The sequence below is a fragment of the Spermophilus citellus genome (genome assembly GCF_964194105.1).
Source record: "Spermophilus citellus genome assembly, chromosome: 11".
Taxonomy (NCBI): domain Eukaryota; kingdom Metazoa; phylum Chordata; class Mammalia; order Rodentia; family Sciuridae; genus Spermophilus; species Spermophilus citellus.
In genome coordinates this window covers 111,824,594-111,841,258 of record NC_138192.1, presented here as the reverse complement: position 1 = coordinate 111,841,258, position 16,665 = coordinate 111,824,594, and the positions used below count along the sequence as shown (strand labels likewise).

At 34.6% G+C, this 16,665-nt stretch overlaps 1 protein-coding gene across 3 annotated transcripts in view; it reads left to right on the top strand.

Moving 5' to 3' along the window:
• The window catches only part of ERBB4 (erb-b2 receptor tyrosine kinase 4), a 1,081,463-nt gene that overhangs the window by 823,975 nt on the left and 240,823 nt on the right, over positions 1-16,665 (top strand). For 2 of the 3 annotated variants that reach the window (XM_081261306.1, XM_081261307.1), the window contains 2 exons: positions 5,065-5,219; positions 12,059-12,103. In XM_081261306.1, the coding sequence (XP_081117432.1) occupies positions 5,065-5,219; positions 12,059-12,103 (200 nt within the window). Of the gene's footprint in view, positions 1-5,064; positions 5,220-12,058; positions 12,104-12,224; positions 12,300-16,665 lie in introns of all 3 variants that reach the window. The other variant, XM_081261308.1, reaches the window with a different exon arrangement.

The following is a 16,665-nucleotide window of genomic DNA, read 5'->3' as shown; positions in this document are numbered from 1 at the left end:
GGGGGCATCCCTGTCTTGTTCCAGATTTTAGAGGGAATGCCTTCAATTTTTCTCCATTCAGAATGATGCTAGCCTGAGGCTTAGCATAGATAGCTTTTACAATGTCGAGGTAAGTTCCTGTTATCCCTAGTTTTTCTAATGTTTTGAACATAAAGGGATGATGTACTTTGTCGAATGCTTTCTCTGCGTCTATCGAGATGATCATATGGTTCTTATCTTTAAGTCTATTGATGTGGTGAATAACATTTATTGATTTCCGTATATTGAACCATCCTTGCATCCCAGGGATGAATCCTACTTGATCATGGTGCACAATTTTTTTTAATGTGTTTGTGTATTCGATTCACCAGAATTTTATTGAGAATTTTTGCATCTAGGTTCATTAGAGATATTGGTCTGCAGTTTTCTTTCTTTGAGGTGTCTTTGGTTTTGGAATCAGGGTGATGTTGGCGTCATAGAATGAATTTGGAAGAGCTCCCTCTTTTTCTATTTCCTGAAATAACTTGAAAAGTATTGGTATTAATTCTTCTTTAAAGGTTTTGTAAAACTCCGCTGTATACCCATCCGGTCCTGGGCTTTTCTTGGTTGGTAGTCTTTTGATGGCTTCTTCAATTTCATCCATTGATATTGGTCTGTTCAAATTGTGTGTATCCTCCTGACTCAGTCTGGGCAAATTATATGACTTAAGAAATTTATCGATGTCTTCAGTATCTTCTATTTTATTGGAATATATGTTTTCAAAATAATTTCTAATTGTCTTCTGTATTTCTGTAGCATCTGTTGTGATATTGCCTTTTTCATCCCGTATGTTAGTAATTTGAGTTCTCTCTCTCTTCTTCTCTTCCTTAGAAGGCTAAAGGTCTGTCGATCTTATTTATTTTTTCCAAGAACCATCTTTTAGTTTTGTTAATTTTTTCAATAGTTTCTTTTGTTTCAATTTCATTGATTTCTGCTCTAATTTTAATTATTTCTTGCCTTCTGCTACATTTGCTGTTGTTTTGCTCTTCCTTTTCTAGGGCTTTGAGATGAAGTGTGAGCTCATTTATTTGTTGGTTTTTTCTTTTTTGAGGAATGACCTCCAGGCGATGAATTTCCCTCTTAAAACTGCTTTCATTGTGTCCCATAGATTCTGATATGTTGTGTGTGTATTTTCATTAATCTCTAAGAATTTTTTTATCTACTCCTTTATGTCTTCTATAACCCATTGATCATTCATGTTCATTTTCCATGTGATGTAGGATTCTTCCTTCCTTCTTTTTCATTGATTTCCAGTTTCATTCCATTATGATCAGATAAAATGCATGGTATTATCTCCACCCCTTTATATTTACTGAGGGTTGTCCTATGGCATAATATATGGTCTATTTTTGAGAAGGATCCATGTGCTGCTGAGAAAAAAGTATATCCACTTGATGATGGTTGATAAATTCTATATATGTCCGTTAAGTCTAGGTTATTGATTGTGGTATTGAGTTCTATAGATTCTTTATTCAACTTTTGTTTGGAGGATCTGTCTAATGGTGAGAGAGGTGTGTTGAAGTCACCCATAATTATTGTGTTGTGGTCTATTTGATTCTTGAACTTGAGGAGAATTTGTTTTTTGAATGTCGCAGCACCGTTATTTGGTGCATAAATATTGATAATTGTTATGTCTTGTTGGTGAATGGTTCCTTTTAACAGTATATAATGTCCTTCCTTATCCCTTTTGATTAACTTAGTCTTGAAGTCGATTTTATTCAATATGAGGATGGCCACCCCTGCTTGCTTATGAGGACCATGTGCATGGTATATTTTTTCCCATTCTTTCACTTTCAGCCTGTGTATGTCTTTTCCAATCAGATGTGTCTCCTGGAGGCAGCATATTGTTGGATTTTTTTTTTAATCCATGATACCAGCCTATGTCGCTTTATTGGAGAGTTTAAGCCATTAACATTTAGAGTTACTATTGATATATGTTTTGTACTTCCAGCCATGTTTGATTATTTATCCTTTTTTTTTAAATTTAGTTTGTTTCTCCATGATTATCTTTCCCCCCGCCCTCTGTATTTACCGAGGCACTTCCCACTGATGGTTTTGGTTATTGTTTTTCATTTCTTCCTCGTGTAGTGTTTTGCTCAAGATGCTTTGCAATGCTGGTTTTCTGGCTGCAAATTCTTTTAACTTTTGTTTATCATGAAAGATTTTTATTTCATTGTCATACCTGAAGCTTAATTTTGCTGGATACAGAATTCTTGGTTGGCATCCATTGTCTTTCAGTATTTGAAATACATTGTTCCAGGACCTACTTGCTTTCAGCGTCTGTGATGAAAAATCCGTTGTTAACCTTCTTGGTTTACCCCTGAATGTAATCTTCCTCTTTTCTCTTGTAGCTTTTAATATTTTCTCTTTGTTCTGTATATTGGATATCTTCATAACAATGTGCTTGGCGTTGGTCTACTGTGATTTTGTATGCTCGGTGTCCTGTATGCATCTATAATTTGTATATCCGTTTCCTTTTGTATTTCTGGAAAGTTTTTTGTAATTATTTCATTCAGCAGGTTACTCGTTCCCTTGGTTTGAATCTGTATACCTTCCTCTATCCCAATGACTCGTAAGTTTGGATTTTTTATGTTATCCCATATCTCTTGGATGTTTTTCTCGTGATTTTTTACCAGCCTTTCTGAGTTGGCTAGATTCTTTTCAAGATGATATATTTTGTCTTCATTATCTGACATTCTGGCTTCTACTTGTTCCACTCTGTTAGTGATACTCTCATTTGAGTTTTTAATTTGGTTAATCGTTTCCTTCATTTCTAGAATTATTGTTTGATTTTTTTTTATTATCTCTATCTCTTGATAAAGATACTTAAGTTCTTCTTTTATCTGTTTATGTAATCCGTTTTCAATGTGTTCTTTCACTGTTTGAATTTGCTGTCTCATATCCTCTTTAAGGTTCCATTCCATCTGTCTAAGGTGTTCCTTGAGTTCTTTATATGACCATTTTTCTGATGACTCTAGGTCCTCCTGAATATTTAGGCTGTCCTGCATTGTTTGTACTCCTTTTCTTCCTTGCTTTTTCATGCTGCTCATGTTACTTCTTGTTCTGTTTGACTGCTGAGTTACTGTTTACTCCTATAAATTTATTTGATGCTTGGGAGGAAAGGTGTTAGAAGGGAAAGGAAGAAGTCACTAAAGAGAATGAGAGTAAGCAGGTAGAATTCAAGGAAGGGGGAATAATAAAATTGAAAAGAAATGAAAAGACAAAAGAAGAAAAAAAATAGGAAATAAAAAAAGAAAAAAATTTAAAAAAAATAATAATAATAAAAAAATTAAAATTAGAAGTAAAAAATTTAAAAAAATTAAACAAAAAAAATTTTAAAAACAACAAGAAAGAAAAATGAAAATTAAAACAAACACCCAAATCAAAAAAAAAAAAAAACTAATAAATGCAGTCTTAGAGTTTGATTAACTTCTCTTCCAGTAGGTGGAGCTTTGCCCACCAGGCCAAGTTTCTCCTGTCAATACGCGGGAACCAATCACTGTGCAGCAGCTCCTCCCAGACTGGGCGAGTCTCCAATCCTGAGTGCCTAGGGCCTCTTCTTGTGTCTAGTCACTTCCCCACTTTTCCTCTAGCCAGGCCCCTCTCACCGGTGACACTCACCACAATACTGGCTACACGCCAGGTCTGCTGCTCCAGGGAGCCCTGTTTTCATGAACGACTGGGCACACTTTCCCTGTTTGCCATTCTCTCAGACCCTAAGTTTGTAGAGCTTGGGGCTGAGAATCCTCAGCGAATTTTACTTGCCCTCTGGTAGCCACGCCCCCGGTAGCTGGTGCAGGAGACCTCAGTTGTCATCCGCGGGTCCCGCACCACTTCTGATTCTCTCGGTCTGGCTATCGCGCTCACGGGAGAGCTGGGAGGGGCCCTTACGGAAGAGCTGGGAGGGGCCCTTTAGGTTTCCCCAATGTGTGGAGAGGGAAGGCTAGGGTATTACACACCTGTAGCCGCAGGTTTCAATGAAGTTATCTCCTCCGCCGCAGTCTGGCGACGTCAGTTCTCTGCCATGGTGGTATCTCTTGCAAATGGCGACAGTTCGTTTCCCTTTGCCGGGCGACCAATGCAACGGGTGGGTCCTGACTGTCTCTCCCAAGCCCCGTTTAAATCCTGTGGCCACTGCCTATGAAGGCTCGGTTGGCATTTACCTCCGTAGGATCAGAAAGGCTGACCAGTTGTTTCAGCAGGATGGAATAGTGCTGAGTCACAGCTGTTTGTCTGCGGGAAGCAGGCGAACGGGAGCTTGAATTCAGCTGATCCGGGCTCAGTGTGTGTTCTGAGAGGCCCAGACTGTTTGTCCCAGATCCACGTCAGCTCAGCATTGCCTAGTGATCCTGAGCAAACAGCATTTAGACTGTTTATGACTCCCTATGCCCGCACAGCTGAAGAGGTCAGAGACTTGATCTCTCCGCGCTGGCCGCCATGTTGGATACCATCATAATAAATTTTAAGATTTAATTTTCAAATAACGTCCTTCTACAACCAAAAGTCAGTCTACATTTCACTCTTCTATGTAAATCAGTGTTTCCTAATTTCTGTTTTATCTCTTTTCTAACTATTTAGTAAGCCCATTCACTTGTTTTTAGTGATGGTGATGAATTACCCCCATGGAAAATGGGTTATTATAAAATATTGTTGCAATATAATATGACTAGGAATGGATCACAAGAATAAAACACTGACATCCTTTTGAAAAAGTCATTGAACCATTTTGCTGTTCAAATTAATTCACACTAGAGGCATTCCATGGAAATCTGGTAACCCAGGGTTAAAAAGTGCAAATATTTCAAGCATATGTATGTCCCTATAATATTTCCCCCTCACACAGGGTATCAAAACTGAACTCGAACCTCTCTTATTGCTATTTATACTACAAGAGCTACATTTCTATTTGTTCTGCTGAATATGTTCTCTCTAGAGGAAAAGTTATTTGCCACCAAATGAAGTCTTAGTAAATAAACCACATGCTTATGTTTCAATGAAAAGACACCCATTTTTCTTTGTATTCTTTCTTCTCTTTTCACATTCTAGGGACCTGACAACTGTACAAAATGTTCTCACTTTAAGGATGGTCCAAACTGTGTAGAGAAATGTCCAGATGGCTTACAGGGGGCAAACAGTTTCATTTTCAAGTATGCGGATCAGGATCGGGAGTGCCACCCATGCCATCCGAACTGCACCCAAGGGTAAGCATCCTTGCCAGTCAAGAGCTCCAACTTGTATGTGTTACTAGTCAGCAGGTGCCCTCATGCATCTCTATTCCTGATACAGTCTCCTAAACTCAGAATGTCATCATAAAACTCTGTTTGTCTTTAGAGAGTTCCTTTCTAACAGAGTCAATGTTGTTTGTGCCCTCAGAAATATTTCTGCTTAACATTTACCTACAACCATTTTATTAACACATTCAGGCCAGGAAGGTAGTGTTGAGTATAGTTTGGATATGGTATAGAAACTCCTTCAATTTTAACTGTAGATTCAAGATTCAGAAAAGATAAGTTAATAATCATACTTCTGAGATTTATGTTTAGTAAATCTTTATCAGGTTTTCTGTTTCTTTGTTGTCATAGCTTAAAGTGAGGATATCTCTCTTTGATAAATACTACCTTGGATAACTCCTTCAATAAAATCCAAGCAAAGGTAGTAATGGCAGAAAAAAAGGAGACCTAGTAATATGAATATTAATAAAATAACTAGAATATTTTGTACAAGTAATTTTGTTGTTTGTTATCCTGTAACCTAAAATTTCTTTGACTGTAATAGGATAATTTGAAGATGGTTACACATTTTTCTGTTTCAAAAGGTTGTATTGTACAATGTATAATGATCAGATTGCCTGTGATATGGGTAGCAGTGGAATAACAAAAACACATTAGAAAAAGAACATACAACTATAAAAGAAGTAACATCACTCATCTAGAAAATCCCAAAACTATGTTTTCAAATTTACCTTAGTAAGGATTTTTCTTTTTTTTCCCCTCCAGAAAGTGCATAATGTTAGAATTGAGAGCAATTTCACATACTCTATCCTCCTCCTGTCCATAAACCCTCTTCTCCATTGTGAATGTCCAGAAGGCTGTGTGTGTGCGCGCACACACACTCACACACAAACACTCACACACACACACACACTTGCTGAGAGTCATCTTGGGTACTTTCTATCTGGGAGGAAAGTGTGAAGTTCCATAAAAAGATTTTCTGCCAGATTAAGGCCTAGCTGTTAGAGGATATTGAAGAAGTTAAGCAAGCAACATCATTTTCTGCCAAGAAAACATCAATTTCCAGATGCTGCTACAATTTCCTACAGGTCAAGAAATCAGCTTAAGTCACTCTGTGAAGTGGCAGTTCCTCAAAAGGTAAAGTAATATTCTGCCATTCAAATTTAAATTCAGTTTGGAAGAGCTAACTACCAACTCATTGGTTTATACATAAGCAAGTACACTGAGGATGCTGAAATAGTCACATAGACATTTTGCTTCAAGGAAACTAGAAGTAATAAACTGTTCTGCTTGTGGGTTTTTGGCACACCTGAGTTAAGAGTATTTCATTAAAAAAAAAAAAAACTGGTACTGCTGGAGCAGAAGAGTCAGCAACTGCAAGAGAAAAGTTTGCCTGCTAAAATCATCCACAAGAGGGTTTTATTGTTTTGCAGCTAAAATTAAACCAGTAAATTATTCAATATAATGTTGATGTCAACAGCTGTTGCCATTCAAAATGAGACCTTTTGCGGTTTTTGCAAATCTAATTACAATGCAGCCATTAGGGAAATGAAAGTAGAGATCACAGAGCCATAGTCTGGATGTGTGGCTGGTGTGTCTTCCTCTCCACCCTTTTAAATCACGATTATATAATAAAGGAAATCATACATAGTGGAGGGAAACAGAAGTAGGGAGCAATAGAAAACGATCAAATTACCATAGCAGCAAAATTTGGATCTCAGCAAAAAGGGAATATGAAGGTGTAATAAGGAACAAATCTCACCAGATCATTTGGGAACTCTGATAAATAGAAAGAGGATGCCCTTAGCAACTCATGGCTGCATAATCATAGTGACACAGAATCCAAATATTGTACTCCCCATCATCTTTTAAGGTAAATGTTTTTCTCTAATGACTGACTTGGTCCTGAGAAATTTTAATTGTTTTTATTTAGCTTCCTACTATCCTTTTTGTAATTGCCTCTATATTGTTCAAGTTTACTCATTTCATAAATGCTGTGATTCCCAGAACAAGTTATTTTGTTGTGCCTCAGACCAAAATTTAGGAGTTTCCCTGAGACTGAGTTCCCCTTATCTCCAAATTGAACATGAGCATATAGAAGTATCATCTGTCTATCAAAAGATCCCAGCAGCAGTGGGGTTGATAGGATGAGTGACTATTTTCATTCCTAAACACACGTAATAGATGACCTATCTGTAGGTGTGAGCTCAGCAGGCCCGCTCCACTTTGGAAAGCCGCTTTTCTTTTATATGCCAATATTATGTCAGGTAATTCAAGAACCAAGTTAATGGAAATGGTCTTTCCAATTACATTTTTTAGAAGTAAAGTTCTTACTTTGAATACTGTTTAATGATTTTTCTGAAAATAAAATTACCTATGTAATACCTTAAAAGCACTTTTACTACTGTAAAAGTACATTAAACATATTGGCTCTAATAAGGTCCTCAGATATGTTTAAAATAGATTATCCATTGAGCCTCTATCAGGAAATTCTCACCAGAATACCTAAAGGAAAGGGGAAAATACAAAAAGACAACCAACTAAACAACAACAAGAGCAACAACAACAACACAAAAAAAAAACACGTCTCTTCTTGCCATGCCTAGAGGACACTTTTTAGCACTGTGTTCTTATTTTATTCATTCTTTGACTTCGTTGTGTTGTATACTTGCTCTGCCTCAGTGATAGGCAAGTTCAGAAATGAAGAAGATGAAGATCTTGAAATCTATGAACTCGCAGTACAATGAATGTATATTCTTTACTCAATTGAAGACCAGACCCTTCTCTACTATATTTTGAAATGATGACCAAGAATTTGAAACTGAGAAATGTTGTGCCTATTTGTTAATTAGCAACTAATTTGAATTTTAAAAGAAAGCTTGTAAAATAAATTTATTATTATTAGTTGGCAGTGAGTTCAGAGATTGTAATTTCTTTAGTAACATTACTTCAACCCTTTTCAATGGATGTTGATTTCATTTTAGTCTTATTTCAAATCAAACCTGTATTTGAGACATGGATTAGAGTTTTTTTTTCATGGGACATCTTTTAAAACTCTCATTGAATTTTTGTTAATTTTAGAATCATGATTTCACATGTACTTTAACCTCTTTTTATCAATTCTTTTTATAATTTAAAATTTTATAATAAAAAATGTATTGATGGAGAGAAGAAAAGAAGACCTGCTTGTGGAATTGTTGTCTATATCTTCAAATTATAAAATTTAAAAAATGTGCTGTAATTTTCATTTCAAAATTTGGAGATTTTTCCCCAAAATATCTAAATTGTATTTGTTATATGAATATATCAAGATTTATACATTATTAAGTAACAAATAATGTCAACCACACATCAATCATCAGAATTCCAGATATAGTTTTGGAATATGTTAGGTGTGTTATGGATTTCTTTTCTGATCTTTCTGAAAACATTCTAATTTGGAACATTAGTTCTTTAGTTGTATTATTCCATATTCTATTTTTGTCTCTTACTTTTCATTTTGACTGTTTAGAGTTTAATATTTCTCTTGTTCTATGATTTTTGCTGGATAAATGTAATTTCTGAGGCTTATAGCGAGGAAGTGCAGGAATTGAAATACTACATGCATCTTTAAATACCCAGTGGCTTATACCTGGAAAGTGTGGTTTCAATCAATCATAGCCTCACTCTTCTTAGTGTTTCATTTGTTTCTTTTATCCTTGGTTCATAAATGCAATTAAATCACAAATATCCTAATCAGTCTCCTCAAACTTCTTGAACTAAAACTTGTCCCTTATTCCCTCTCTTCCACTTATTTTTGTATCTATTGCCCCATCTCCAATTTTCTTCTCAACTTATAAGAAGAAAAATTCTAGAGACTTAACAATGGCAAAATTATTTTAGTAATTTTTAATTTACTAGATTTCTCTGCATTTTACACTGATGATCTTCCTTTTCTTAGCAAGGTTCTTTTCTGATTTGGTTTCAAAGACTCCACAGTTAATTAATTTTACTCAATTATATTTCCACATGCTTTGGGCACAAGCCACTGTTTAATGTTATATGCCACTGGAGTTCCTTGAGTCGTAGTCTCTCGTTTCTGCTTTTCTCACATTATGTATTCCTCTTCAGCCTATCTGTCTACTGCCATTGTTTCAAAAATGACTATGCTATGTGTGTGGTTCCCCCTTTAACCCAGACTAGCCTTTCCATCTGATGAGGAACATTTCCACCTAGATGTAGGATAACAGCACTAAACTCTAGATTGAAAGCATCAACCCCTCTTTCTCTTCCTTAAACACAAACAGAGAAAATCCTCCTGGATTCTCTCAGGGTGCTGTCTCTATTCTGCAAGCTAGAAACATAAGTCATCCCCAAGTCCTTTGGTCTTTCCACTTGCATCTTTAATCAGCCACCAACTCCTCCCCATCCCATACCTTTGAAGGCATTTCTTGTGCCCTTTGCCTGTATCCTTAGTGATCATTTTGGTAGTTTAGTCCCTCAACTCTTACGTGGCCTAAAACTTGTTCCATGTTGAACAAGACCCCTTCTGAATAGCCTCCACGTAGCAAAAACATCTATTTAAAATACAAGTCTAGCAATTTCACAATTTCTTTAAAACCATACAATAATTTACCATTCCATTTTTGAAAACATAGTCTTCTAAGTCTGGCTCTTTCTCTTATCTCTGTTGCCTCATGATTTGTTCCGTAACTATTCGAATTTGTTTGTGGTTCCTTCTTTTATCACCCCTTAAAACTCATGCCATGCTTACCCCACTCCTCAGTGCCCTAAACTACTGATCCATCCCAGAGTGTGACTACCACCCTCCAGAGTGGCACAAGGTGTCCCTCTTGTGTCCTCCTTTAAACTACTCTTTTTTTTTTACATGTCTTATTACACTTTTCATATCATACAATACACATCTGTTTATGCATGTACTTCCTTCAGTAAATTGTGAGCTCAATGAAAATAGAAATGTCTAATTCATCTTTTCTCTCCCTGCAGCTCCTAAAAGAGTGGGAACACTTTAGTAGGCATGTAATAATGGGCTTCTTGAATGAGTGAAGATCTTTCATTATTCACATTTTCTCCTCAAGTTGAATTTCACTATTGAATATTTTTATCTTTCAAGTGTTATTATAAAGATTGCAAACTAACCATAGCTTTTGAGATTCTCACTTGGAAATAAGAAGTAGACTATTAATTTTACAAAATGGCAGTACTGTATTCAAAAAGCATTTTGAAGAAGATATTAATAGGAACTTAGAAAAATAAGTTCTTCAGAATAGAATAAGAGAAAGACATGAGACCATTTAGAAGATGGTTTTAGCAGTTAATTTTTAATTTTTATAAGTGGTTTTTGATTATGGACTATATATATTACCAATTCAATGATACATACCTAGTTATTTACTATTGGTTTGTGTTCTAAAGACTTTTGTCACAGGTATATTTCCAAAATTTATAAAAGCTAAAATTTGTCATTCTTTGCTGCTTAAAACAAATCCACAAAGCAAAAATGCAGGGAAATCAATTTTATAGCCAGTAGAAATATTGTAACACATAATGATGAAGCAGAAAGACAGTGACTTAATAATTATTTTAGGTAAGTTTTATTAATTCACTAATGTTTGGAGTCATCTAAAGATATTATGCATGATCTAGCCTTGTATATTGGCAACTTTTTAGATCATTTTATAATGATTTTAGCTCCAGGTACTTTTTTAGCTTTGAAAATTAAAAGTTTAGAATATCTATATCTATCTATAATATGAATATATATACACAAATATATATATACATATATATATATATATATATTCATATGAATACAAATTCTTTGTTACAAATCAAATACCTGTAGGTATAATCTTAATAATTTCCTGGAGCTATTCATCTTTGATGGGAAAGAGATAATAAGAGCAATTCAAGTACATTGGAAGATGGAAGAAATAATATTTCTATAGTAGCTTAAAATGAAGTTCTAGGGAGTGTGTATTAGAATTCTGTGCACTTACATGTGTTTATTTAAATGTTCAAATCAGTGGGTTCTTTAGTTACCTGGGTCTGAGTTTATTCATGTACTTAATGGTGTTTCTTATTTATTTGTTATTGTTTCCATTCAATATTAGGGCCGAAAATGCTTTTTAAAAATCCTGTGTTTATTTGTATGTTATGGCACTGCTATTTTAAAAGAAATCATCAAAATAAACTACAGCATGATGAATTCAGTTTACACTTTTGAATAAATTAATATTTAAAGATAAATATGTTCTTAAAAACAGTCATAACAAAGAATTGAAATAATCCGATTATGTAAAGTATCCATGGGAATAACATAAAAGCATATTAACTCATTTTCTGCCAAAATCAATCTTTAATGATCATCAAACCTGAGGTTATTATAGTGTATTGAATTTCTCATGTTTCCTTTTCTATTGGTTTTGATTTTTACTTACACTTAAGGCTGTTTAGAATAACTCATATACATGAAAACAATTATAGTGATTGAGATATAAAGTTATTCACCAAGACATATAATCATAAATGATGCAAATTAATTGAAGTATTTTTGGAAGTTAAACATAGAACCAGAATAAAAATTCCTTTACTCTGCCCACGTTTCCTTGCCATTCCACTTAGGTGATTCTGGCAATTCATTCTGTATATCCATCGAGGAATTCTCTTTTTGCTGGCTTTAAAGTCATGTTTCAAAAATTATGTGATAATTGAAATTAAGAATTTGACACAGTCAGTACTTATCTGATTGTTTTTGAAAATGACTAATTTTTCTTTCCTTGTATTTTTTTAATTCGCATCTTCTGCAGGTGCATAGGCTCAAGTATTGAAGACTGCATCGGCCTGATGGATAGGTACTTGGTGTGCTTGCTTCCCATGTTCTTCCTCCGAGGCTCCATGTGTGAGCACTGGTGCATGTGTGTGCATGTCACTGTGGATGGAGAATGATGTTTTCTGTTCTGTAATTGCCTGCAGGTGTAACGGTCCCACTAGTCATGACTGCATTTACTACCCATGGACGGGCCATTCCACTTTACCACAACATGCTAGGTAACATCTACCATGTTTCCATTTTATCACTCAAATCCTTTCCCAGTTATCATGGATAAAAAAAAAATACTAACCAGTTAGATTAAAGTTATAATTATATATTAATTTAGTAAGTTGTGACAGATACTTAAAACACTTTTCTTTTCCAGCCACATTTCTTAACTCATTTTCCTTCATTTACTATGACTTGAGTCCTAATGAGCAATTATATACAATTTAAAAACAATTTTACTTATTATTCTAGAACTTTAACAGAACATGTTCAGATTTTATTATGTAAATACAAAAAGAAATATTTTAGACAAGGAATTTGCTAAAATGACCAATGTTTATGTTTATTATATAATTTGAATTCAATTTCTGATTTTACATTATTTTGAACCAGTTGGTATATTATCTAGGTAGCAGAATTACTATGAAAAAGGCAATATAAAAGTATTTTGTATAGGTAAGAGTACAACTAGAATTATTATAAAACAAAATATATTACTCATGTTCATACAAAAATCTATATTTGAATGCTTATAGTGGTTTTAATCATGAAGACCAAAAACTAGAAATTTCTTAAATGTTCTTCATTTATGTCATATACTTCCATTTTAACACTATTAAGTAATAAAAAGGAATAGACTTCTGCTATACATTACATAGATGGATCTCAAATACATTATGCTAAATAAAAGAAGCCAAACTGGAAAGAATACATACTGTATGATTGCTTTTATTTGGCATTCTGGAAGAGTCAAGACTATCAGGACAGAAAAATCAATCATTGTTGCCAGGGGCTAGAGGTTGGGGGATGACATTAACTACTGAAGAGCAAAAAGAAATTTGCAGGGATAATGGAATAATCTGTATCTTGATTTGGGTACTGCTCACACAAGCAAAAGTGCTTGTCAAAAACTTTAGAACTGAATATTTTACCATATATAAATGATAGAAAGGCTGAATTTTACTCTATACTTCAACAAACCTTAGTTTTAAAACATCTCATAAAATATTTCCTAAGGATAACTTTGCTATTTTATTTATTATTATATTAGATATGATGCAGTATAGCTTTCATATTATTGTATTATATGTAATATAAGATAGCTTATATTATTATCAGCTTTGTGAAACAAATTAATTACATCTAATTGCAAAAGAGAAAAGTAATGGTAAAATGCAATAGGCAAATGAGAATTTTGGATGAAGTGATCCCTAAACTCTTGTGTCAAAGTATAACATAAAAGTTCACAAATATATAAGTTTAGAGGTCAGTGAATTTCCCAAAATGAAACATTTGTGTAACCAGCAGCCAGATCAAAAGAGAAAATAGTAATAGACTCCCAGAAGCCCCCTTGTGCCCCTGCACCACAGGTAACTACTGCTCTGAAGACTAACCCTTGTCTATTTTTTCACCTTATATAAATTAGTCATATGGTATTATTCTATGCATCTGGCTTCTTTTGCTAACTCTTTTATTTATGAGATTCATCTATATCACTGACTTCAATCGTAGTTTTTTCATTCAGACACCATTATCTTTAAATGTTTTTCAAATTTAAAGTGATCAAATACAAGACATTCCTTGTTTTTTTTAGTGAAGTAAATAGAGACATTAAAATCCTCAAAAAAAGTATTAGAGTGGATGTACTCAATAGTGTCACTTTGGCACATGGGTACAATAGAGACTGATTTGTATAGTTAAGATTAAAATTATGGAAAAAAAGATGAAAGAAAGTGGAAGTGAAGGAAAAGGATAGGGAGGGGGAAAAATAGTCTCAAGTGCAGTTTTATGAGCCCAGTCCATCTTGGATGGCTCCTATGTTCATTAAATAACTTTTCCTCTTTGAGACATTGGTTCAGTCACTGCTCTGTCACCTTGAAGAGTGTTTCCACATTTGTTGTGGTTTTCTTATAATTATCCCAGTGCACAAGTGAGAGAATATAGAATGGTGGTAAAGTGTGCTGTCTCTGGAATCAGATGCTCTGAGTTCAGAGCTGAGCTCTAGCTTTTCAGGTGACTGTCGGCAAATTCCTTGAACTATCAGAATGTCACTTTTTCCTTTTTTCATGTGTGAAAGGATGGTATTAGTAAAGTTCACCAATTGCTTGAGAAGATTCAGTGCGTCCATAGAGCAGTGCCTATTTCCATAGAAATTGCTAAGTAAGTGTCATTATATTATTTTTCTATGGATCAAAGATTCTCAAACTTCGGGAATGGAAGAACATGCCTCCCAGAGGTGAAGAGGGAAGTCTCTCAAGGCTAGGGACCTTTTATGTGTGGTACTACCCTTCTGATAGACTTCTTGAAGGAAGGGAGAACATTTCTGCCTTTTCCCTGAGAACCTTGGTCATTATGAGAGCCACTGGTACTGATAGCCGCAGGTCATAAGATGGCATAATGTCGCAAGGGGCAAACTTGCAACGTATGCAGTTGAGGGGGAGAAATAAAGAATGTTCATGTGCTTCTGCCCTTTTGAATGCTTTATTCACTCAGATCACTCAATACAATTTAATTCTATAGGTTTTTTACTCAAGAAAACGACCATTCTTAATGCTAGGCACTGCAATAGACAATCAATTCACAGCAAACAAGTCCAGATTAATTAATTCACAGTAAACAATTCTAGATTAATTTTAAGCACTGAAAACATGCTTAATCATGATAGGCTAATGACAGACATTCCCTCAGCGTTCTAAGTTCAAAAGTCTAAAACCTTGGCTGTAAGTCCAGCAGATGAACATTCACTCAAACCTTGGTGGTCAGGTCAGGAACCAAGGCAGGCTTCTCCTAGGGTGGAGCTGATGGCCGGCTGAGGAGAGGTTTGTAGGGAGAAGTTGCAGCTCTCACCAAGGTCTAGAAGAGGTGGTAGAGTAAATATACGCTTTGAACTTAGCTTTAAAGCAATGCAACTCTATTCTTCAATGACAATGACTTGCCAGAATTAATTGACTTGTCACAGACTGTTTATAAAACAGTTTAGAATTTACATGAAGGATTTAGCCTCTTTGGAAAAGTCTGACCATGGAGCATTTTGACACAGATTGGGTAACTAATGAGAATAAGAGGTATCTTTTTTTTTCAGATCCTTAATGTTGCAGGGGATATTTACTCCTCTGTGATGGGTGTTTGTGCAGTTCACTGAAAACAGGGTATTAGTCTACTAAGATTTCAAGTCTTTTTCCACTTTTAAATTCCATTATAGTTTTTTTAAATAGCTCTTTCTTAATTGATTAAATCGAATATTACATAATATGAAGGAGGGAGCCCACGATTGAAGATAAGTGTTTTAAGTTTCATGAACCACATTTTAACTGGAAGATTATCCAAATGCCTAGCTTCTTTGAGTCACAGAAAATTACATGGAGCATGGCAATTTGGCTATTTTGAGATATTTTGAGTTCATACTCCCTACTGCCCCATTATACTGTATTCACTTTTCTATACCAGCAGGGGAAAAAAAATTAAAGATTTAAATGAAAACAGGTGAAATGTTTCCAGTCTTGATCGACTTCCATTTTCTAAGCAGTGTTATTCTTTCCCAAGCCTGCAATTTGTGAATTGGTTTTCCACACTCCATTTACCTTACAGGCTGCTGCTGGAATTTCTTCCAGGAAAATTGGATAGCACAGAATAGAATTTTTTTTTTTTTTGCCTGTAGCCTCCCAGAATATGTTACCTACAATGAAAATAGTACCTGATACTTTAGAACCTCTCCTTAACCTTCTGATTTGAATTAAAAGTGTAAAGATAGGTTTTACTTTGATCAGCTTTTTTCCCATCTATACCTCCTACTTTTGATGGCTTTCCTTCAAGTATCTTTTAAGTAACATCTACAATATTTTTACTATTCTTTTTTGTATGCCATTTATTTTAGCTTGTCCATGTGCTATTTTCATATAGACTTTAATGAAACAAAATATTCTATTCTATTCTATGTTGGATTGTCAAGTATATATGTCCAAAGCTTTTTAAAGTCCTAGTCCCTTGTTCCAGGAAGAACTAAGTTTCTTAATCTCAATAGGCAAAGGCTCTATTGGCAAAGCATTTCTGTATGTTAGTTAGCATTAAAAAAAAATGTGAACTAAGAATATTTTCTAATTTATGAAAGAATCTATTAAAATGGCTAGATATTTGTTTTAGCATTTTTATCTGGCTTCTTTGTTCCAATTCAATTATTCTAGGTGCTTCAAAATATGAAGTATGGTACTTGAACTCAGTTTAACTCTAAATCTGCTATGCGCTACTGCTTGAAATATTTTATATCTTTGTCACATTTTAATGCCTGTGCCGCTCTTTTACTTATGGTATAGTGGTTATTACCCAAGAGGTCACATAACAGTTTATCCTTTATCAGTGTGACCCATGTGTGAAATA